This window comes from Equus asinus, chromosome 11 (assembly GCF_041296235.1).
Source record: "Equus asinus isolate D_3611 breed Donkey chromosome 11, EquAss-T2T_v2, whole genome shotgun sequence".
Classification (NCBI taxonomy): domain Eukaryota; kingdom Metazoa; phylum Chordata; class Mammalia; order Perissodactyla; family Equidae; genus Equus; species Equus asinus.
In genome coordinates, this window is record NC_091800.1 from 25,548,658 (window position 1) to 25,563,204 (window position 14,547).

The 14,547-nt window shown below is 38.9% G+C and overlaps 1 protein-coding gene across 9 annotated transcripts in view; it reads left to right on the forward strand.

Annotated features, from left to right (window-relative positions):
- The window catches only part of RCBTB1 (RCC1 and BTB domain containing protein 1), a 50,215-nt gene that overhangs the window by 9,554 nt on the left and 26,114 nt on the right, over positions 1–14,547 (forward strand). For 5 of the 9 annotated variants that reach the window (XR_011506905.1, XM_044777188.2, XM_070520637.1 and 2 more), the window contains 3 exons: positions 9,664–9,739; positions 9,849–10,018; positions 10,390–10,540. Coding sequence is in view for 8 of the 9 variants with exons in the window: in XM_044777188.2 (XP_044633123.1) it covers positions 9,893–10,018; positions 10,390–10,540 (277 nt within the window). In the remaining variant the exon portion in view is untranslated. Of the gene's footprint in view, positions 1–6,074; positions 6,197–9,663; positions 9,740–9,848; positions 10,019–10,389; positions 10,541–14,547 lie in introns of those variants that run through there. The other 4 variants (XM_044777190.2, XM_044777187.2, XM_070520638.1 and 1 more) reach the window with 3 other exon arrangements.

Consider the following 14,547-nt stretch of genomic DNA (forward strand, 5'->3'; position numbering starts at 1 on the left):
TCCTAAATAAAATAATGGATTAAAAAAAGATTACAAAAAACCGCTATCTGATTGAAGTACTTCAGAAGTAACTATTTAGTATAACTGATGTGCTTGTTGCAACTGATTTTTATGATTATCAGTCAAGCTCTGGAAGGGTGGGTCATCATAGCAATTACTGTGTCTAGTTTGAATTGCTGTGTTGTGTGGGAAAGTTCTAAGAAGGCTATATTCCTTTTAGAAATGTTCCATTCAGAATTTCCCTAATCTGAACTTGCCTTCCCAGGACAGAATTAATGAATTATGATTGTACTTTTCCAAAAATATTTTTTAGGACTGAAACTCTTCTACATTTAATTTTTTAAAATACATCTTTGAGTTTATGAATGCAGGTTTGATATAAGCCTATGGGATCATAGTTTGATTTTTAAAAATTGTGGTAAAATATGCATAACATAAAAGTTACCGTTTTAACCATTTCTAAGTATATAGTTTAGTGACATTAGGTACATTCACATTGTTGTACCAGTGTCACTGCTGTTCATCTCCAGAACTTTCTCATCATCCCAAACTGAAACTCAGTATCTGCTAAACCATGCCTCTCCATACTCGTCTCCCCTTAGTCTCTGGCCTTCACGATTCTACTTTGTGTCTCTATGAATTTGGCTGGTCTAGGTACCTCATATAAGTGGAATCATACAATTTTTGTTCTTTTGTGTCTGGTTTATTTCACTTAGCTCACCAGGTTCATCCCTTTTGTAGTGTATGTCAGAATTTCATTTCTTTTTAGGCCAAATAATATTCCATCGTATATAGAGACCACGTTTTGTTCGTCCACTCATCTGTCAATAGATATTTGGGATATCTCCCTTTCGGCTATTGTGAATAATGTTGCTATGAACATTGGTGTACAACTATGTATTTGAGTCTTGCTTTCAATTCTTTTGGATGTGTATAGAAGTGGAATTGCCAGATCATGCAGGAATTCTCTGATTTTTTGAGGAACTGCCGTAATGTTTTCCATGTTGGCTGCACCATTTTGCATTCCCACTTTCTACATTTAATTTAATATTAATAATTCACTTTACAGATTTGCCTGAAGCACTCTGCAACCCTAGGTTGTGAATTTAAGGCAAGAATACCTCTTAAAACTTTGAATAGCTCGCAGGGTAAACATAATTCAAATAATCAAGCTTTTATTTTCATTTAAAATATTTGTTTATTTTTTGGTCACAAAGTGTTTGGAATTTGGAATATATTTAAATAATACAAAGAAAGGAAACATCACCTGTAATCTCTCCAGAGAAATACATTTTGGTGTATATATGTATATCCTTTTTTCTATATATATTATACTTTAAAAAATTGTAATCATCTAGTATGTATTGTTTTATAGCATAGCTAAGCCTTACAGGGTACATTTGTGTTTTGTGGAGTTTGTTTTGTTTTTAACTTGGGAATAAGCGCATGACTTAGCTTTTTGTTAGCATCTTCCTTCGGAATGCTTCATGTGAGGGATGCAACGTGGGAAGGAAAAGCAATGCATTGCCTTCCTTAGGATACTTAGTTAATAACTGCTGAATAATTACCAAGGTGCGTGCCTATCCAGGATGGCCTAGGTTGAGCAGACCATTTGAAGATTCCTCCTCAGTGCATTAATAGAATAACTTCAGGGGCCAGCTCGGTGGCCGAGTAGTTAAGTTTGCGCGTTCCACTTCGCTGGCCCAGGGTTTTGCCAGTTCGGATCCTGGGTGCGGACATGACACTGCTCGTCAGGCCATGCTGAGGTGGCATCCCACATGCCACAACTAGAAGGACTCACAACTAAAAATATACAACTAGGTACAGGGAAGCTTTGGGGAGAAAAAGGAAAAATAAAATCTCTTTTTTTTTTTATTGAGTTATTGATAGGTTACAATCTTGTGAAATTTCAGTTGTACATTAATGTTTGTCAGTCATGTTGTAGGTGCACCACTTCACCCTTTGTTCCCACCCCCCACCCCACCTTTCCCCTGGTATCCACTAAACTGTTCTTAATCCATAATTTTAAATTCCTCATATGAGTGGAGTCATACACAGATTGTCCTTCTCTCGCTGGCTTATTTCACTTAACATAATTCTCTCAAGGTCCATCCATGTTATTGCACCTGGAATGATTTTGTTCTGTCTTGCAGCTGAGTAGTATTCCATTGTATATATGTACCACATCTTCTTTATCCATTCGTCTGTTGCTGGACACTTAGGTTGCTTCCACGTCTTGGCTATTGTAAACAGTGCTGCAATAAACATTGGGGTGCATAGGACTTTTGGGATTGCTGACTTCAGGCTCTTTGGATAAATACCCAGTAGTGGGATGGCTGGATCGTATGGTAGTTCTATTCTTAATTTTTTGAGGAATCTCCATACTGTTTTCCATAGTGGCTGCACCAGTTTGCACTCCCACCAGCAGTGTATGAGGGTTCCTTTTTCTCCGCAACCTCTCCAACATTTGTTGCTATTAGTTTTAGATATTTTTGTCATTCTAATGGGTGTAAGGTGATATCTTAGTGTAGTTTTGATTTGCATTTCCCTGATGATCAGCGATGATGAGCATCTTTTCGTGTGCCTATTGGCCATCAGTATATGTTCTTTGGAGAAATGTCTGTTCATGTCTCCAGCCTATTTTTTGATTGGGTTGTTTGATGTTTTGTTGTTGAGTTGCGAGAGTTCTTTATCTATTATGGATATTAAGCCTTTGTCAGATATATGACTTGCAAATATTTTTTCCCAGTTAGTGGGTTGTTTTTTTGTTTCAATCCTGTTTTCATTTGCCTTGAAGAAGCTCTTTAATCTGATGAAGTCCCATTTGTTTATTCTTTCTATTGTTTCCCTTCTCTGAGAAGGCATGGTGTCCGAAAAGATCCTTTTAATACTGATGTCAAAGAGTGTACTGCCTACATTTTCTTCCAGCAGCCTTGTGGTTTCAGGTCTCACCTTTAGGTCTTTGATCCATTTTGAGTTTATTTTGGTGAATGGTGAAAAAGAATGGTCAATTTTCATTCCTTTACATGTGGCTTTCCAGTTTTCCCAGCACCATTTTTTGAAAAGACTTTCTTTTCTCCATTGTATGCCCTCAGCTCCTTTGTCAAAGATAAGCTGTCCATAGATGTGTGGTTTTATTTCTGGGCTTTCAATTCTGTTCCATTGATCCACCTGTTTTTGTACCAGTACCATGCTGTTTTGATTACTGTAGCTTTGTAGTATGTTTTGAAGTCAGGGATTGTGATGCCTCCCATTTTGTTCTTTTTTCTCAGGATTGCTTTAGCAATTCGGGGTCTTTTGTTGCCCCATATGAATTTTAGGATTCTTTGTTCTAATTCTGTAAAGAATGTCATTGGGATTCTGATTGGGATGGCGTTGAATCTGTAGATGGCTTTAGGTAGAACGGACATTTTAACTATGTTTATTCTTCCAATCCATGTACATGGAATGTCTTTCCATCTCCTTATGTCGTCATCCAGTTCTCTCAGAAAGGCCTTGTAATTTTCATTATATAGGTCCTTCACTTCCTTAGTTAAATTTACCCCAAGGTATTTTATTCTTTTTGTTGCGATTGTGAATGGTATTGTATTCTTGAGTTCTTTTTCTGTTGGTTCATTACTGGAGTATAGAAATGCTACTGATTTATGCAAATTGATTTTATACCCTGCAACTTTGCTGTAGTTGTTGATTACTTCTAACAGTTTTCCAATGGATTCTTTGGGGTTTTCTATATATAAGATCATGTCGTCTGCAAACAGCGAGAGTTTCACTTCTTCCCTCCCTATTTGGATTCCTTTTATTCCTTTTTCTTGCCTGATTGCTCTGGCCAGGACCTCCAGTACTATGTTAAATAAGAGTGGTGATAGAGGGCATCTTTGTCTCGTTCCTGTTTTCAGGGGGATGGGGTTCAGTTTTTGCCCATTGAGTATGATGTTGGCTATGGGTTTGTCATATATGGCCTTTATTATGTTGAGGTAGTTTCCTTCTATGCCCATTTTGTTCAGAGTTTTTATCATAAATGGCTGTTGGATCTTGTCAAATGCCTTCTCTGCATCTATTGAGGTGATCATGTGGTTTTTATTCCTCAGTTTGTTGATGTGGTGTATCACGTTGATTGATTTGCGGATGTTGAACCATCCCTGTGTCCCTGGTATGAATCCCACCTGATCCTGATGTATGATTCTTTTGATGAATTGCTGAATTCTGGTTGCCAAAATTTTGTTTAGAATTTTTGCATCTATGTTCATCAGTGATATTGGCCTGTAGTTCTCTTTTTTCGTGGTGTCCTTGTCAGGTTTTGGTATCAGCGTGATGTTGGCCTCATAGAATGTTAAGAAGTGTTCCATCTTCCCTAATTTTTTGGAATAGCTTGAAAAGGATAGGTATTAAATCCTCTCTGAAAGTTTGGTAGAATTCCCCAGGAAAGCCATCTGGTCCTGGGGTTTTATTCTTTGGGATGTTTTTGATTGCTGTTTCAATCTCTTTCCTTGTGATTGGTCTGTTCAAATTGTCTGCCTCTTCTTGAGTGAGCTTTGGGAGATTGTAGGAGTCCAAGAATTTATCCATTTCCTCTAGGTTATCCATTCTGTTGGCATATAGTTTTTTGTAGTATTCTCTTATAATCTGTTGTATTTCTGCAGAGTCTGTTATTTCTCCTGGCTCATTTCTGATTTTGTTTATTTGAGTGAAAAATAAAATCTTTGGAAAAAAAAACTTCACATTTTATTATTTGACAAGTCTAAATTTTTTTGCAGCTTCTAGAGTAAGGATTTCAATGAAATGTAGTTGAACTATTTATATTCCTTTAAAGTGAAATCCATACAATTAGAATGAACTGTTAATACTTCTACGTCATGTTTAGGCAAATTTAGTAGATGTCATAAGACATCAGAGCTGCCCTAATACCACTCTTCTTGTGATAGATCCTTGTATTTCTGAGTCGTTGTCAGCCACAGGGTTCTTAAGTCTGATACAGATTTCATAAAAGATTAAATGCTAGTTAATTTTTAGTGATTCCACCTGCTTTAGCTTTTTGGGTTAGTAGTATACATGAACACTTTATAATTTTGTGATAGAGGGTCCAACATTGTCTTGTGAAATTGATAGACTTATGATACTTAGTATCATTTTCTTAATAGTGGCAATGGCACAACTGCCCCGAGGAAAATGGGTAATTAAATATCTCACCACAGTAATTTAATTGTAGTGATGGTGGTGGTAATTTTGAGTTAATTAGAAAATTTTGGTGGTATTTCCATTTACATTTATATTGTGCTGCCTTAGTAAAGATATGTCACACGCCCAAGCTCAGGATTCTGATCTGTTGTTCTTTATAGCACATAGCACATGCTGGGTTTTAATACCTCCACAGAACCTCTCGGAGAACCTTACCTGAATTCTGAGGCTGTCCTGTTCATGTCATCAGCTGCCCAGGTTGAATGTAGTCTAAGGAAGACATACTTTAGCCTTAGCAGTCTGTAGCCCTTGGCCACACCTTGTGCTCACACACTCTTGTGAGCTCCCTGAGGACAAAGGTCATATTTGGTCTCCAAAGCCTGCCTCCCAGTGGTTTTTCGAAGAATCAAGGAATGAATGACACTTATGAGATTTAACCAGGCAAATCTAGACAGGGCCATATTGGGGAACACATTTTTTTTTGGAAGTACTTTTTGTATTTGAAGCATTTTAAAAACAGATGCTGGTGTACATTTATGAGGCAAGATAAAGTCAGAAGGAAGTAATGTTGGAGAAGTTTAGCCATTGAAAAGTCAGGACTGATGTTCTCTGGAAGAAGAATCAGAGGGGTCCCCAGAGTTGAATACTGAGTATGCCACTTAATGCTCTGTGACCTTGGAAAGTCATTTTGCCTTTGAGCCTCATTCCTCATCTCCTAAGAATGGATTGTGAGCTCTTTCTTACAAGAATGTTGTGAGGATTAAATGAAATAGAATGTACGTGAAGCTACCTAACAGTGTCTACAACAAAGCAAGCTCTTGATCATTGTTAGTTTCCTCCTTCCTGTTCTTTATTTGTTTTGCCTGATTGTGTTGCTAGGAGTAATTACCTGCTTGGCCAGCATTACTGCCCTTCCTCTTCTTGTGCATTCAGAAATCCCTCATAGCTTCTTTATTATATCTTGAATATACAATTAATAGATTTTTACAGAACAACTTTTTTGGAAACCCAGGCTCAAAAGGTAAGTGGCATGTCACTCAGATTGATTAAAAGTGAATCTTGGACTCAGACACAGGCCTCAGGACTCTCAGTTGTTTCCACTCTGCTGGGGCTATTGGTGCTTTCGCTTTTATGATGGGTATGGACATGGATGATATATGGCCTGGATTTTATATTGACTGTTTTTCTTTTTCTGTATCATTGGTTTATTATAAAAGGATATAACTCAGGAACAGCCAGATTTAAGAGATGCATAGGGCAAGGAATATGGGAAGTGTGAGGAGCTTCTGTACCCTCTCCAAGGGCGCTCCTCTGCCCCAAATCTCTACGTGTTAACCAACCGGGAAACTACTCTATTGACTCTTAAATTACAAGTCTTTGGAGAAGTATCTTGTGAAATAAAGCTTCAAGTAATTCAGCAGTGGGTAGACACAGTACGTAAAATAAGCCGTCATTGTGAAAGACAGCTTGGTTTTTCAGCAGGTAACCACACCCTTGGGGCATAGTTGCCTGTAACTGGTTAATGACTTCAGAATAATTATTCTGCTGTCAGGAATTGTGCCATTTTGAATGGTAATATCCCTTTGTGTTGTAATTTTAAAAGTGAATCATATTTTCAGCTAATTCTTCCCCCCCCATTTATTTATTTAAAAGGTAATTGTATATTACATAAAATATTACATTTTAAAGATTAACTTTTACATGGTTCATTTTCTGGGAAAATATGCTTCTGGATTTTCTTGAAAGTTATCTACCTGTTTATAGGCATTTATACTGTTTCACTTCTTGTAATTCCTTTCCCTGTCTGTCTTGTAAGAGGCATAGGGCAGGCCATTTGTGGAGCTTCTTTTTTCTTATGTAAAAGGATGATGCATGAGCTCTTAAACACATGAGACTGAGAGGTGAAGAGTGTGCACGCTGCCACTGGATTGTGTGGCTTCAGGTCCCGACTCTGCCACTTACTCGTTTGAGCAAGTTCTTAAAATCTCTTTCCCTCCATTTCCTTGTCTGTAAAGTGAGGATGAAATGAATTAAGAAATGTAAAACACTTAGAACAGTGCTTGGCACGTAGTGCTCAAGAAGTATTAGTTATTGATACTATAATTGTGATTATTTTTTTAAAGATTTTATTTTTTTTCCGTTTTCTCCCCAAAGCCCCCCGGTACATAGTTGTATATTCTTCGTTGTGGGTCCTTCTAGTTGTGGCATGTGGGACGCTGCTCAGAGTGGTTTGATGAACAGTGCCATGTCCACGCCCAGGATTCGAACCAACGAAACACTGGGCCGCCTGCAGCGGAGAGCGCGAACTTAACCACTCGGCCATGGGGCCGGCCCCTGTGATTATTTTTTTAAATGATGCCCAACCTCACCCATCAAAAGAGAGACTCAAGGTGAAACAAACCTGAGACACCATGATAATACACCGTGTGGTAACATACATTGATGGTTATTTTATGTGTTGGTACTATGTCAGTAGAGGACAATTTGAAATAGCTGTTACAGGTAATATTAGACTTTGACCTGGCAATTACATTTTTAGGAATTTGTCTTAGAAATTTATGTGTAAGAGGGGCTGGCCCAGTGGCCGAGTGGTTAAGTTCGCGCGCTCTGCTGCAGGCGGCCCAGTGTTTCGTTGGTTCGAATCCTGGGCGCCGACATGGCACCGCTCATCAAACCACGCTGAGGCAGCGTCCCACATGCCGCAACTATAAAGACCCACAACAAAGAATATACAACTATGTATTGGGGGGCTTTGGGGAGAAAAAGGAAAAAAATAAAATCTTAAAAAAAAAGAAATTTATATGTAAGAAAAGACGTGTATATACAGTAATATATGTAAACAATAATTGCAGTATTGTTACTGTTAGCAAAAGACTGGAAATAAATGTTGCTTAGCAGAAACAGGTAAATTGTTAGATCGATGTAATGGAGTGCTGTATGTTCCATTGAAAAGAAATGAAGTAGGTCTACATGTGCCAATAGAGAATGATTTCCAAGATGTGCTGTTAAGTAGGGGAAAAAGCTTCCACACACACTTACGTGTAATGCTGTGTAAGTACACACTCTCTCTGGAAGGGATTAGAAGCAACTGCTAACAGTGGTCGCCTTTGAGGAGAGGTTGGGGAGGTATGGTAGGGAGATTGAGTTTTCTATGCTCTTTTGTACCATTTGAAACAAAATTTCTTAATGTATTTTAGTTTTTATCCTACCCCAAATCCTTTACCTGTTCCCACCAACACCACACACACACACACACACACACACACACACACACACACACATCCATCCATCCATACACCCATGCAAGCACACTTTTCGGAACATTCACATGTTATTTGAGGAGTCTGGCTGTGCCTGTCCTGATGGTGTTTAATGCTTATTGAATATGTGGTTTGATAACTTGGGGCATAGCAAGCACCTGACCTTTGTCATCCAAGTTGGTGCTGTTGAGAAAAAATATCCCTGGATGGTGGAAATAGGCCTTGGCTAAGTATGCGCAAGCCTGAGGCTTGCTCCATGGATGCTGTCAGAGGCGCTGGAACCAAAAAGACCTGGGTCTTGAGCCTGCCTCTCTGCTATTTTTAGAGCTCTGAGAAGAGGGTGAGTAGGAAGGAACTTGAAGAGTTCTGTACCTCATTAGGAAACTCTGGTTGTATTTATCAGCCAATTTGTTCTATTTTCAGTTTCCAGAGGTGAGAGCCAGAATAGAAACTCACTTGACGTGAAAGGGTTTGTGCTTGTGCAGCCCCCTGGAATTTCTAGAAATACTTTTTAACCCGAGAAGAATTGGAGCCATGACCAGGATTCTTTGTATAAAAGTCCTTAAACAGATCAAGTTTAAAGTTTTCCGGAAATTTATACATATCTTTACTTTTTATAGGGTACTGTTTAAGCTAATTGCTACTTGCATGAAGGTTGTAGTCATCAGCTCTAACACCAAGATTGGGGTGAATTGTTTTACCCTCATTCATGGTAACTTTTCTCAGCGTGAAATGTCTGCATTTGTGTAGAAAGTGTGGACATATAAATCAGGACCAGAATGTAATACTTTCTTATAAGGTTTCATCCAGAAATCCTGGGCTGGTGCTTCTTCATGTTTTTGCCCCCTGAGCTATCTGAGGGATGTTCCATTCCCATCATCAAATGGTGGCTCCGTGTGGCAGTGATTTTGTACAAGGGATGGGAGTCTTCCAGTGCATGGTCGTGGGAGAGTGGGGAGGTAGAGGTAATGATTCTGATTTTATAATACACACACTCCTAGTTGAGCATTAACTGTCTTAGATAAACTAATATTGTAACCTTTAACTTTATCTCAGTACTGTGGGGAAGAAATCCCTGACGGGAGACCCTGATTTCAACTGGTTAGCATGTCTACTCTCCGTTTTCTGCTGTCTGGGTGCATATGAGCATGTATGTACCAGATAAGCACTGACTTGTGAGTGGGCAAGACCAACAACTGGTTCTAGCAAGTTGTTCCCCCCTTTACAGGAAAAGGCCCGGGTGTGGAGGTGGAGGAAGGATTGGACACGTTGCCGGGGAAAGTGAGCGATCCATTTAACCAAAGGCAAGTCGTTTATTCTGGAATTAGCTTTTGTTTCCTTTTATTAACAGTCGTTTTTTTAAGTTGGTTTAGTGGTTAATTTTTTTCTTGGAATCCTTTTTGTTTGTTACAGCAGAGATGTCGGCTTGTTTATAGGAATTACTTGAAGCCAGAGTCATGGTGGATGTAGGAAAGTGGCCAATCTTCACTCTGCTTTCACCTCAAGAAATTGCATCTATTCGGAAAGCGTGTGTCTTTGGCACCTCAGCCAATGAAGCACTCTACGTTACTGACAACGATGAGGTACGAATCTCTCAAAACCCAGAGTTTTATTTTAAGGCTCATTTTGGAGTTGAGCTTTAAAATGTGTAGTTTGAACCCTAACAAAAGGTGGAGGATAAAGAGAACCTGAAATTCAAGAAGACTGTGTCTTGAATAGAATTTGTCTTTTCTTTCAGTTTCTCAATTTAATAGCCCTCTCCCCCTACTACTCTTTGAGTTTCACAGATAACCAAATATTCTAAAACTTAAGAACTGTCCGCAGAGGTTGGATTTTCCTTAACAGCCGTATCAGTCTCTTCCTACCTACTGAGCTGTCAGACTGAACTTGAGTGTGTCTTATTTTCAGAGTAACTTTAGGCCAAATGACTCAGAGAAAACTATTTGTTTCCTAGGTCTTTGTATTTGGACTGAACTATAGTAACTGTCTAGGAACTGGAGATAACCAGAGTACACTTATACCCAAAAAGCTGGAAGCCTTATGTGGAAAGAAGATCAAAAGCCTTAGTTATGGGAGTGGACCACATGTTCTTCTCAGCACTGAAGGTAAAGAGGGAACAAGTCCATCTTTTCAGTTTGTGGGAAATGGAGCAGTTAATTCTAAGCTAAGGGGAGGTAGGGCAGTATCAAGTAATTAATTTGGAATGGTTTGTTTCTTAATTTCTGAGGGGAAGTACACAAAGCAGGTAAAAGTTAAATTCAGGCTAACTCTGGAACAGCCATAGAATGACTTGCAAATTAAGCAAACTTCTGAGGGTTTAGAACTTATGTAAAGCTGTGGAAGATTAGATACAGCAAATGAAGGGGTCCTTCAGCCTAGTTTTTCAATGGATTTGTGGTAGCGAGGCACCTTTCAGGTTTTACTTGAAACATTTTCATAAATGCAGATAATACTGGGTTTCCTTTCTTTGTGTAGTTTCTGAATCTTGAGTTCAAGAAATCATAGTTTATTCCCTGGCATCCATGTGGGTGCCATATGGAAAGAACGCAGGGTAGATTCTTTTTTCTGTGCCTCCCCAAGGTCACTAAAGGAGGAGACTGTGCATTCTTCTTTGCTAATTGATCTGCACTGTGGGCAACCAGAACTCTCTGAGAATCTGTTATGTCCACGCTAAGCTCTTCCCGTTATATTTCAAGCGCATTGGCTCTCACTCTCTCTAGAAGAGGTCTTTAGCTTTTTGTTGCTAATCCTGTAGGGTGGCCTTTGGGGGATGGTTTGCTTCTCTGCTTTTTCTGTCTCTAGACTGGGGAATCACAGCTTCTTTGGATGTTGCCTTGAGTCTCAGTATTGAGCTTTTTAATTGCCTTTAACTCATAGCTGAATCCACTCAAGTTCTCTGCATCTTTCTCAAGCTGTGAGAGCTAGATCTGAGCGTGATCGTCTGGTCTTGAGCATAGCGTGAGTATAACTGGTGTTGAGTATAGTGAGGTGGTTATCTCCCTTCCGAGTTGTGTAGTCGTGCCTTCTGGCGTCACACTGGCTCTTTGAGGCACTTACTACTTTGCTGACTGGTTTAGCTTGTCATCCCTTGTGTCCTAATGATTTAATTTTTTCCTAACATATCAATTTTAACTAGTCATTGATTTCTAAACATAAAGAACTGAGGCATTTTTTAGAGCAAACATACTAAAACAGATTCTTGGTTTTTTTCAAACTGGTGGCCTTGGGAAGTTATAACTCTTCTTTTGCAATTATTTTCAGAGACTAGGTCATATATTTTAACTATCTTGAGTGTTACTATTAAGATAGATATAAATAAAATATAAATACAAATAAGTGGTCTTCTTGTGGGAATATTTTTCTTTTTGTTTTTAATTCAATTTTGATTGTCATACATTTTACATAATATATATTAAACATGCTATACATTATGTATCATATGTGTGTATAATATGTATATTATTATGTATGTATATTCATGAGTATTATATGTGTATTACGAACAATCAAATAGTTTTAAAACAGTTTAACACTTTAAACCATCAAATAGTGTATGACTTTTAGTAAAAAACAGAAGGACCTTTCCCTCACCCCTCCTCACTCTTAGAAACTGCTCTTTAGGTGGAAAGCTTTTAACTTCTTCAAATGTGTCTTCTGATTTTAATCTTAATTTTTTAATTAACATGCTTATAATACTGCTATTTCTGAATTTCAATTTCAGGTATTTATCCTTTGACTTTTATAATGACAGATAGAGTTTAGCTCTCTTTCCTCTACCTTTCCTCCCCTTATCCTTTCAATACAGTGATATCACCATTTTGGTTAAATCGATATTCAGTGTTTACGTTTTTAGGACTCTGTGAGTCTTATCTATAGCTAAGCCATCTCACTTCTTGTACAACTGTTTGTTTTCCTAAGGTTCATTGACTTATCTGTGCATCTATTGTTAATGTATATCCAGACTCTTCTATACAGCAGAATTTATGGCTTATCAGCCCATCTGAGTGTGTCAGGTCATGTCCGGAGCCCTCTGTCCTGCTCAAGGCTGGACTGGTCACTCTAGGCCTGCTGCAGAGCTGTCAACCTAGAACTTCATTTCACCATCATCCTTGGAAATCCCTTTATCTTTGTCCTTTGTGGATTCCTTATCTTTTGTGTCCTATGTCTTCCTCCTTGGATTGTACCCTCATTTGGGTGAAACACGTTCTCTAATAGTTTCCCAAGGAAGCAGATGTGAGAGAAATCTTTGAGACACTGTCTTTTTTTTTAAAGATTTTATTTTTCCTTTTTCTCCCAAAGCCCCCTGGTACATAGTTGTGTATTTTTAGTTACGGGTCCTTCTAGTTGTGGCATGTGGGATGCCGCCTCAGCATGGCCTAACGACTGGTGCCATGTCTGTGCCCAGGATTTGAACTGGTGAAACCCTGGGCTGCCGAAGCAGGGTACATGAACTTAACCACTCGGCCACAGGACCGGCCCCGAGACACTGTGTTAAAGTGTCTTTATTTTACCCATACAATTTATCAGTGATTTGGCTGGGCTTAGAATTCCTGCTTGGAAATCATTTTTCCTCAGAATTTTGAAGCCATTGCACCGTTCAAGTTTCAGGGTTTGGTGTTGAGAGTCTGATGTCATTCTGACTTTGCTATTTTGCATATGATTGTTTTTTCCTCTTTGGAAGCTTTAAGGATCCTTTGTCTGAAGCTTTCTGAAATATTCATGGTTATGTATTCTGGTGTGGGTACTTTTTAATTTATTGTCTTGGTCATTCTATTGTCCCATCAGTCTGAAAATTCCTTCATTTCTAGAAAATTTTCTTATAATATTTCATGGATAATTTCCCTTCTTTGTTTCCTCTGTTCTTTTTGGAATTTTTCTTAGAAGGAAGTTAGAGATTCTAGACTGATCCTCCTAATTTTATTATATTTTCTCTCCTATCTACTTTCCGGGAAATCTCTTCAACTTTATCTTACAATCCTGATATCTAATTTTAACATTTCTGCAGTTACATTTCCAAATTCTCTTTCTTGTTCTCTAACTGTGCATTTTTAGAGCCTCCCATTCTTGTTTCATGGCTTCAGTGTCTTTGGAGGCTGTTACAGATTATTTTTAAGTTATCTTCTGTTCTCTGTGTTATTTCTTTTTTTTTTCTTTCTTTCAAATTTCTTATTTCTCTTTATGCTTTTTGCTGTCTGACTTTTGCGTTAGAGGCTGTCTTTGAAAGTTTAGTGATCCTCGGCTGTCTGTCCACAGGTAGGAGCCAGGCACTCATACACTGGGAGGACTGTCTTCACGGTGGGACTCGTCACGCGCTGAGCTTCACTTCAGGGAGATCATTAGGGATGCTCCCATTATCAGTATATGACTTTCTGCAGGGTGGAATCCTCCAGATTCCTGACCTGGATATGTGTTTTTGCTAACTTTCAGTGAGCAGGGGAAGGGCAGGGACCTCAGTACTCCATATGTTGTCTCCCAGTTCTCCTTTTCTCACTACAGCACCTCACTGCTGCCTTAGGGCCTCTCTAGACTATCTTCCAGCTTATGTTCACTGTTGTGTTATGTAGGGTAAGGGAGGGAAGCAGGCTTGGGCAAAGGGAGAAGTTGGGCTATAGTGCAGTGATGTTAAGAAATTCACAGCAAGTAAATGCTGTTTAGTCTCTTGTCTTTTTCCAGGGCTGGGGAGGGGTAGTTGCCTGACCCTGCAGGAAGAAGATGAAGATTTGGGGTCTAACTCCTTCTGTTTTTAGTTGCATCCTGCCCTTACATCTCCTGTGGCCCCTGGTCCCTCCAATCCCTGGACCTTCCTGAGAGTCCAGGGCTGCAATTGACTTCCCTTTTTGCAGATGTAGGTGTCACCTTCTCTGGTCAGCTGTGTTGCTTACCATCTCCGTCTGCTTTCCATCTTCCCAGATTTTGTTGACATCTCTCATGTTGTGTTTTCTTCTCTATTCTCCTTGTCCTTGAGTGTTTACACCTTTTTGTTGTTGTTCCCATTACTATCATTTCAGTAGGGCTTGGGAGGGACTAAAGATAAAAACATGTGTTCAGTTCTCCATGCTTTACTGCCTTGCATGGTATTTCTAAAGGGCATTTTAGGAATATTTTAACCGGT